The sequence below is a fragment of the Acanthochromis polyacanthus genome, chromosome 15 (genome assembly GCF_021347895.1).
Source record: "Acanthochromis polyacanthus isolate Apoly-LR-REF ecotype Palm Island chromosome 15, KAUST_Apoly_ChrSc, whole genome shotgun sequence".
NCBI lineage: Eukaryota > Metazoa > Chordata > Actinopteri > Pomacentridae > Acanthochromis > Acanthochromis polyacanthus.
This window is the reverse complement of record NC_067127.1, coordinates 22,540,147-22,549,862: the sequence shown is the minus strand read 5'-3', so window position 1 is coordinate 22,549,862 and position 9,716 is coordinate 22,540,147. Positions and strand designations below refer to the sequence as shown.

Genomic DNA, 9,716 nt, shown 5'->3' with positions numbered 1-9,716 from the left:
AGAGATGGAAATGGATGCCATGCAAAGGACCACAAGGTTTCACAGCGTCATACAACTACGTTTAATAAGATTTGCTCATTAGTACAGAAAAAAACTGAGGGTTGGAACTACAAACTCTGAAGTAGTAGTAAGCATTAGCAGCACTGAGCTCCACGTTTTTCAAATCACAGTTATACTGCAAAAAAGTTGAGACAACCAAAGGCCCAAGTCGACAGTCTCAAAAGCCTCAACAAGATAGAACCAGCATTCAAGACAGGAAATAAAAAACCGGGAAAAGAAAAGCACAGATATCTCAGTAAAAAACAAAAACAAATGTACAATTCCAAAAGAGTGGGATGTTTGTGGAAAAAAAGCACAGTACCAGTCTTTTTTTTTAAAAATCTATTTGGAGATCACAACATGACGAAACCTACAGTGTTCACCTACCCAGAGAACGCCAATGAAGCCGAAGTGAATATACAGTTTACTATCCAGGTCTAGTTACAGGAAATACATACGTTTATCTATAGAGAGGAAGATAGAAAATGGTTGCCATCATCCAAATCATCATCGTTTCATTTATACATACACTTTGTTTTATAGTTCAGGTATAAATTGATTTGTTTAGTGAAAGGAATGGTCAGGAGATGATAAACACGTGGTGGTGTGGTGGTGAATAATACTGAGCCCTGGGAAACCAAACTATGTGGAGCTGGTTAAAGACACAAGGGGGGAGGCGTATTAGCATCAGCTGTATAAACTGGTAGAAAGGCCGGCCAGAAAAAACATTCTCACATGAGCACTGGGGCCTTTTGGATGAAGATAGTAGAGTCAAAACCTCTTCAAGATTCAGCCTGAATAAAAGAAATCGTTTGGCATTTTGGAAAACCGTTTTACAGAGAGTTATGGAGACGAGTTTGTGAAGTAATAAACTGCAGCTTGAAGACAGTTAGCATAGCTTAGCATAAAAGGAAAGTTACAAAATCCACCAAGCAGTGCTTCTATCGCTCACTAGCTTTGTTTCCATGTAATTGTCGAGCAAATTTGAAGCAAACTTTTGAAATTGAAAAAAGGAAAAAATAGAATATGCGAATAAACGAAGCTGCATTGACGCTGTTAAATGCTACATTAAATAAGGCCATAACCAACTGAGTAGACAGAAGCACAAAACTAGCAAAACTTGTTCAACCACAGGAGTTTTTCATTTGGAAATCTGTAATTAGAATTTTAGAAAAGTCAAACATGTAAAAACTACTTTTGCTAAATCAGCTAATTTGATTTTCTTAGAATTTTGCCATTCTAGGGAAACACAGCTACTGAGTAAAAGTGCAAAACCACCTATTTTAATATTAGGGGGTATATGTAAGACTAGCTCCAGGACAACAATCTATAAAGTCGCAATTGCTGTCCAACAAATTGTTCTGAAATATCTCAGCTAACAGACGTGCAACTTCTTCACTTGTCATTTTTAGTGTGAATTTAAAATGAACAAAATGCATGTAAAATTCTGAGTTTTACATTCTCTGGCGTTGTTTGCTTGAGACGGAGTTCTGCTACCTAACTAGCTGCATTTACAACTAGGTTAGCTTAGCTTAACACAATGACTGGCAGATGGAGGAAAGTTTTTGTTGTCTAAAAAGTTGCACCTCTGAAGCTCACAAATTTACATGATATATCTACTTTCTTCAATATGGACAAAAACTGAAGAGTAAAAAAAACTGAAGCTGCAGTTTTCCAGAGGGAATCTGTGGCTGAAAGCTAAGAGTCTATAGCTTCATAGATAGCATCCAGACATGGCAGTGCTACCAACCATCTCAGATTATTTCTCAAAATGTCAAAGTATTCTTTTACGACAGAAAATTAGGAGGGAAAAGTTTTATATATATATATATATATACACCGATCAGCCACAACATTAACACCACTGATTATCTTGGCATAGGGCAATGTTTCGCAGGGAAACCTTGTGTCCTGACACTTTTGTGGATGTTAGCTGGACGATACCATCCACCTTAACATTATTTTAGATCATGCATGTCCTCGTGGCACCATTGGCCTTCCCCTAGTAGTTAAAACTGCTCGGGAATGGCTTGAGGAACATGACAAAGAGCCAAACATCGTCTCAAACTCTCTGGATCTCAATCCAATCAAGCATCAAAATGATGCAGTGGATCAAGTTGGACTCATTTAGACCACAACTGGCCTCCCACAGGACTCAGAGCTAATGATCTGGTGCCAGATAAAGCCTGATGAGTTGATACTGTTTAGGATCTACACACTATTAGGCATTTGGTTTAAATGTTGTGACTGATCAGTGTATAGTTCAGATAAAAACTTTTAGACCATTGCCTTGTATAGATAATTAATATTCTACAGGTCATACATCTCATCTCGACATTTACATTCAGAAATACAATCACACTGGTGTGCTCTGCAGGGACTGAACCAACAAGAAAGTTTCTATGAGGCTGTTTCTGTAGGAGAAGCTGTTGAATTGTTCACAAGTTGAGGAAGTAAGGATGAGTTATTGTAGCGTTAGTGGATCTAGTAGCATCGGAATAGCAGAAGCAAAATTGCTAGCGTTGTTGTCCATCTTCCACAATTACATCACAACGTACTGCATGTATGCTCCATTCTGCCATTTTTATTTTATTGCCCATTCATTTGTTTACATTGCGAATCACTTTAAACATCACCAACCACCAATCTGTTTCTCTGTGAGATTTTTTTTTCTTCGTAGATCATTTTCACACTAATGTAAGCAACATCAGCGAGTTAACACATAAAGCTTAGCAGTTCAAGAAACGAGACACTTTAGTAACAATATTACAAAGGTTTTTTTTTCTTTTCAGCTTCAAAAAAAATGAAAAAAGTGAACAAAGGAAAAAAATAAACTTTTAAAGGATTAGCATCATAAAATTAATTTATTCCAAGTAAAAATACAAAATAATATTAATGACATTGACCAGATATGAAAGTCTCCCCCAGAAATTACTATTAATGGTTGAGGAAAAAAGTCTGTAAAGAAAAATATGAAATAAAAATGAAAATATGTAAATATGTTTAAATTATTTTCTTTTTTAGCAAAACTTTCTAAAAATAATGAAAATTTCTCAGTACAAAGGCTACATTACTACTGGAAGGTACTAGCAGGTAGAGTAGGTAAATACACAGTAGAAAATGATTTTAGTGAATCACAATGCTTGCAATGAAAATAATTCTGCAATAAAGATTTATGCCTCTTTTTTCTTGTTTTCTTCTTTTCTACAAACAGTACAAACAGTATTGCACATTACAACAAAGAATCAAGGTTTAGCCTTAAAAAAATGGGACTAATTCAAGTCTTGCGTGAATAGAAGGCCACCAGTCAATTGATGCACCTTGGGGGCTTTCAGGTCAAGTTACAGGTGAAAACACTTGTGTCTGCTTTGTGTTAAAAATAACATTCTTTTCTGTACCTCCAGCTGTCCAGTGACTCTCTCGCTTCATTTTCCTCCCCAACAGCGTCAGGCTAACCGATCTGGGTCGCGTTGCTTTTTTTTCTCGTTTTTTTTGTACAAAACAAAAGGGAGCACAAACTTTTAGGAAACATAAAAAACTTCTCTTAAAAAAATAACGAACAGAAGATCTCTTTCACAACTCTGGTCAGCATAGTAAATGATTGATTATAAATATACAAAAAGGTGGGAAACAGGTTTAGTTTTTTCTCTCCGAGCACCTGATGTCCGATTTCCTTAAAGAGCTCTTCTCTCTCCGCGATGTTTCGACCGATTTGACCAGTGGGACGCTCACCCTCGCTTCCACTGCGATAAAGTAGACTCACTAACTACGTCATTATATTAGTTATAAAGCTCTAGCTCCTTCAGTTGTCTTTTCAAAAAAATAAATTCTTAAAATAAGAGCAAAAAAAAGCATGATAAAAATAAAAAAATCAACCATCTGTTAAATCATTTCTCTTGAAGAATTAAATTAATATATATATTTTTTCATCTGAATAAACTTACTTAGAAAATATCTGTTTCTCTCCTAATATATTTCAAAATTGAGGTATTGCAAAAGATCTTGTCAGTCAGAAAGCACACTTTGTCGTCTTTTTTTTTGTCTTTTAACAAAAAGAACGGCTGACTGTTGAAAACTGTTCAGATACAAAGAGTAGTGCATAACAAATATCTATCCTAGAGAAGGAACAAACATAGAAAACCTGTCCGGGTGGGGAAAGAAATGTCACAAAAACACCCAGAATTCACTTTCATAGGGATGCTTATTGTTATTACTCATGGTTAGCCTTTTTTTTTTTTCCTCTATCTGTAAAAAAGTATCTTCTGCTTAGTTTCAATTAGCTTCTTCTCAGACCAGAAACGAACATCTGTCCTAAAGCAAAAAGAAAGGGAAAAAAACAGTTTATGACTAAAACAAGAAAGAGGAGAGGGACTGCGGGACGCCAGCACGGGACAATCACAACTCACGGAAGGAAAAGAAAGTGGGGAAGGGGGTGACTTGCAATGATGCAGGATCCCGTTCGGATTGTCCACAAAACTGCTAAAACCAGTGTAACTTGGCCCCCATGCCCTCCCATGCCCTCCCATGCCCTCCCATGCCCTCCCATGCCCTCCCATCCTTCCAAAACCAGAGCCGCCCTTGTCCTCAGCAGCCAATACTTAGGTTTCCTTGCATCCACAACCCCCCACCCCCACCCCCACCCACTCCTGTTTAAACTGCGCACCATAATCACTTTTGATTAAAAACAAAAATATATCTATTTATTTCCACCATGTTTTTTTCTTTGAGCAGGTTCATTACTTCAAGCTTTGCAGGAAAAACAAAATAAAAAATAAACGTGGTAACCCCAAGCTTGCACATCTGCATGTTGTGGCGACGTTTGTTCCCACCCCCCGACCCTCCCCACCCGTTTCTAGTGAGAGCATGTGCAGGGCTCAGTTTATCAACCTCAAGTCTCCAGTAGCTTCATTTTACAGCCCCACCACCCCCAACCCCACAAAATAACTATTCCTCTTTCCTCATCTGATCGACTGCACCGCTCGACTGTCAGCTCCTCCGCTGGCTGTTCGCTGTCTGGTAAAAGTCGAACACGTGAGCTCTTTGGTTGCATTCTGGGACGTAAACGTGCGGTTTTTTTAGTCAACGGTGGAACAAATAATAGTAATAATAATAATAGTACTAATAATAATAATAATAATAGACCTCAGTTCTCAGTTTAAGCTCACATTGTTGCGTCTTCTCCTCAGATCAGACTCTGTTTGTAGGCCTGTTTGTGTGCGTTAGAAAGACAGTCGTCCGAGTGTGTGTTCACGTGTGTCGAGAGGCTTCCGTGTATACTGGTGCAAGTGTGTGTGTGTGTGTGTGTGTGTGTGTGTGTGTGTGTGTGTGTACAAGAGAACATATATACGTGTGAATACACTAGTTATGAAGTTTCACAGGACTTCTATGTCGGACATTAACGACAGTTAAAGCGAATCACAGTTCTAGGCATACTCAGACCTAACTACATACGGTATAAAAAATTGCACAATTATATCAACAATCACTGCAAAAAAGTACTTCACCTATCATAGACAGTTTTAAATGGTAATCCTACATTTAATTTGAGTTGAGATTATTAAGGTTGTTTCTTTTTCTTCTTTTTTTTTTTTAAACCCCCACGTCACCTGGGCGCCTCTGTTCTGACGGTGCAGCCGGCGACGTGGAGGCGCCATGATTCCTTTGACCGTTCTTCCCTGTTTCTGTCCAGTTTCGTGCGAGTCAAACGTACGTCTATAGTGTGCTGTGCAAACATGGGCAGAATCCGATAGTAGACATGATATTGAAAAGTCTATTGCATGCAGCAACCTGATTGAAATAAACATGCAGTTAGGGGTGACCCACCCCGACCCCCACAGAGTCGGCCATCGTTGCCAAGGGGCGCCCCCTTCCCCTATGACGGCTCATCGTCAACAACACCAGGTGCTTCTCTATGTCTGTTATTTGTTATCGTACACCCTAGCCTGAATAAAGTACGTATGGTATCTGTCTATACCATGGATTTAGCAGCAAAGCTATTGCAGCATTACATTTACATAACACTAAAAAATAATGTTATTATAAAAATAAAGACCTAGAAATCGAAAGCAAACTAATCTGATTGCGCATATGAGGTATTAATATTTTCAGAGTCAAAATTGAGAGCGAATATAGCCGTGGGCGATACGGGCCCGCACTACTGGATAGTTGTTAAATCTTGCTACATCTTATGCCACCTATTTTGCTTTTCTGCATGTGTTAATTTAATTTGCCTTTGGTAATTATCTTTTACTAGGGGCAATATAACTAGAGCTTTTGAAAATAAGTGCATGCTCCTTTTACATAAAATTTAAATTATCTATATATGTATAGATAGGTACAAAACAAAAAATATATACTTTTTAAAAATATTTGAATGGTCCCAGCTCTGTCTCAGCAAGGGGGGCGGGTGGTCCAACGGGACGTACCACTCCACCCAGTCAACAGAACAGGGAAGAGAAAGTAGCCAGGTGTCAGACATACCATCCTGTGTGTGTTTAGTGAGATTTAGTGCCAAAGTGCAAATTTTAAGCCGATGGACTTTCGCATTTCATTTCCCCACAAAGCTTCATCAGAGGGAAACATTAGACAATGAGTTCAGAGCCACGTGGTATGAAGAAAGTCTTGTTTATCTGATGGCATCCTTTTTGCTTTTTTCATGAGGTGCTTGTGGGGAGCAGGGTGGAGTAGGTGGGCCGGTGAGTGGGTGAAGGAGTTGCAGCGCTCTCCCGGTCTGCAGGAGGTTTTTTTGGGGCCGGGTGTGGGTTCACCAGGGCAGGGCTGGCTTGACACTCCCCTCAGCTCCAGCGGAAGGACACGTGTCGAGGGCGGTCGCCCCCCTCCTTCACCAGTGGCTTGTGAAACTCTCGGCCGGCACGTGAGTGGATGCTGGCCCAGCAGTACTCGCAGTAGTACTGCAGGCAGGTGACGTTGGCACAGAAGAAGGGGGCAAACTTCCCCCCACAGCGTGCCCCCTGGCACTCATCGCACATCTGGTCATCCAGGACGTACGGCTTCACCTCCACCTGGGAACAAAGAGAGCAGGAGGAGGTGTTTATTCTCGTCCGTGGCTCAGCATGCATGTTCAAGTGAAGCGCAGTCAGCCCGATAAATGTGGACTGTGCCCTAAATGGCCACTTTCCAGGCCTATACTCAGCTCTCTCTCAGCTGCTGCTGGTGGATGAAATGTTGGCCTGTATGCAAGATTAAAGCTGCAGTAAGCAGAAATCTTGAAAAGGCAAAAAAAAAAAAAAGTCCCTCCCACAACCAGACAAGTATCAGCTTCAAACCTGCAAAGAGTGTCAAGGTAAAAGGCAACATGAATTCATAGCATCAGCTGGGATCTGACACCTGCTTTTCATTTAACAGTCCTCCATCTAAGCTACTGCGGCGCCACACTGTGCTCTTAGTACCCATTTTATCGCTGTTCATTCTGTCTTAGCTGGATGAAAAGGCTCGTGATTAGCTAAAATCTGACATCATGGGCTAGATTATGTAAAGCGGACAAATGAAGCCAGGTGGAGAAGCACAACTCTCGTTTCCTCCTACAACACTAGAACTGCAATATTCTTAAAGGTCAGTAAGCAAGTCTTGCACAAATAATATCAAAAAATACTGCTACGCAAGTTTTGAAGGGGCTGCACAGTGGCTTCGTGGTTAGCACTTCCACCTTGCAGCTAGAAGATCCCCAGCTCACGTCCTGGCCTTCCCGGGATTTTTCTGCATGGAGTTTGCATGTTCTCCCTGTGGCATGCGTGGGTTTTCTCCGGGCTTCCTCCCACAGTGCAAAGCGGGGGCAGGCTCCAGTCCCCCGTGACACTAATGAGGACTAAGCCGTGTATAGATACATCAATTCACACAGATGAAATCCTCATCAAAACCAGATGCCAATAATGCAAACACATTTATTTGCTCAATTTAGATACTGAAACCTATTCACTCGTAAAAAGGCATCTTAAATACAGTAAAATGATAAGACAGCCGGATAAATTCATTCCTGAACAAGTGGGCTCACTACCAGCTAAAGAAGTGCCTTTGAAAAATGCTATATTATGTGACTGTATCTTCTTCAAATCCATGTTTGTACTGTTTATTTAATCAAATCAATACACCACTAAATCAACGTGTACTATATGTTTTGCTGATCCAGATGTTTTTGCTCCTTTAAGCCGTCATCCACACACCCCATGCAGAGTGGACTCTGCGCAGTTTTCTAAAACAAAACCAGCCAGATTGAGGCAGGTATCCTCCCGTCCAGCAGTGAAACGAATTTGACCACTAAGCCAGGAGACGAGTAATAAGAGCTCAGTCGCCATGGAGACGCTTCAGTGTATGAGTAGGCAGGGGTGGATGCTAACCTTGTTATAGCGTGGCCACAAAATGAAAGGTTACCAAATCCTTCAACAGTGGGAGACCGTCCTCCTTAGCTGAACTCGACAACAACTGCCGAGAGCAACAACGCCACACAAGACAAACGAGGAGAAAGCCCGACACAAATGGCTGTGCTGCCGTGCTATTAAACACCAATCAACTCAGTGGACACGCAGTTGACCACGGATAATTAGCTTCTATGTCCCATCATCAAGATCCATTTACAGTTAATGGAATGCTGGAGGTGAGAAAAGAGGAAAAACAGAAAGCGGCAACAGCTGGCATTCTCACGAACACTGCACCGAGCTCACGAATCTCAAGAATGTGCTCTGCTTGTGCCCCACTTTCTGCGGTTTGCAATGAACAAAGATTCTTTGCTAGTGTTAATTCTGGCAACATAAGTCATGTTTGTCGCTGACCACCATGGAGTCGAGTCAAGTCAAATCAAAGCTCTTTATTTGTCTCCTGTGAGAGAAATTTGCTTCGGGTTAAGAAGGGTACTGCTGCACAAACAGGAAAAAACACTCAGGGCATAAGACTATAAAAACAACAAGACAAGCACGGAATAAAAGCATACAGACAAAAGCCAACCAAGACAGTCAAAACTCAGTAAAAGACATTCAATGTGCAAAAATTCAGTGTAAAAAGGGAAATATTAGCTTATGAAAAGTCGTAAAGTGCAGAGAAGCGATCACCACCAATCACTCATGTTTGCTGAGTACAAATGAATGTTTGCACCTATTATATTTACAGAGGAACCCGATACCCCCTCCCTGAGTTCAACAGTGTGTACTCTGTATGTAGAATATAGGAACTGTCTGTTAAAACGGTTTTCACCTGTGAGATGAAGGCCTTATCAAAAAGCTCCTGGGGATTCAGAGGAATGTGACCCATGATCTTACCTACTGTTTTTATTAGATTGTGCAGCTGAGTTTTAGATTTGACAGTAAGATTCCCAAACCTGCTGGTGACACTATTCCGAATAATGTCGGCAATGAAAATGTAAAATATCTATTTACAGCATCAAATAAAGAATCCTTCCCAATTAACTTGCTCAGGGAGTCAAAAAATACATGTTTTTCTTCTGCCCCATTTTAAAGTCACCCCTTTGATGTTTTCCAAAGTGTTCTTTGCTTTGGTTTGTTTTTGCGCATTAGTGTGCATGCCATCCAGTTCCAGTCATAATAAAGACGCTCTAAACCCCGACTGAAGATAGATGGTGATAGCTGAGGTGGGTTGGACTGCTCCACCCAACAGAGGCTCAGCTTCCTGGCTGACTACCAGTCTCTCTTGGTCACGATCTGTCGTGC

At 40.7% G+C, this 9,716-nt stretch overlaps 1 protein-coding gene across 1 annotated transcript in view; it reads right to left on the bottom strand.

Moving 5' to 3' along the window:
* Positions 1–47: 47 nt before the first annotated feature.
* Positions 48–9,716, bottom strand: part of cpeb3 (cytoplasmic polyadenylation element binding protein 3) — a 51,315-nt gene continuing 41,646 nt past the window's right edge. Inside the window, 1 exon segment of the mRNA XM_022217458.2 lies at positions 48–7,061. Within this exon segment, the coding sequence (XP_022073150.2) occupies positions 6,834–7,061 (228 nt within the window). The 3' untranslated portion in view covers positions 48–6,833.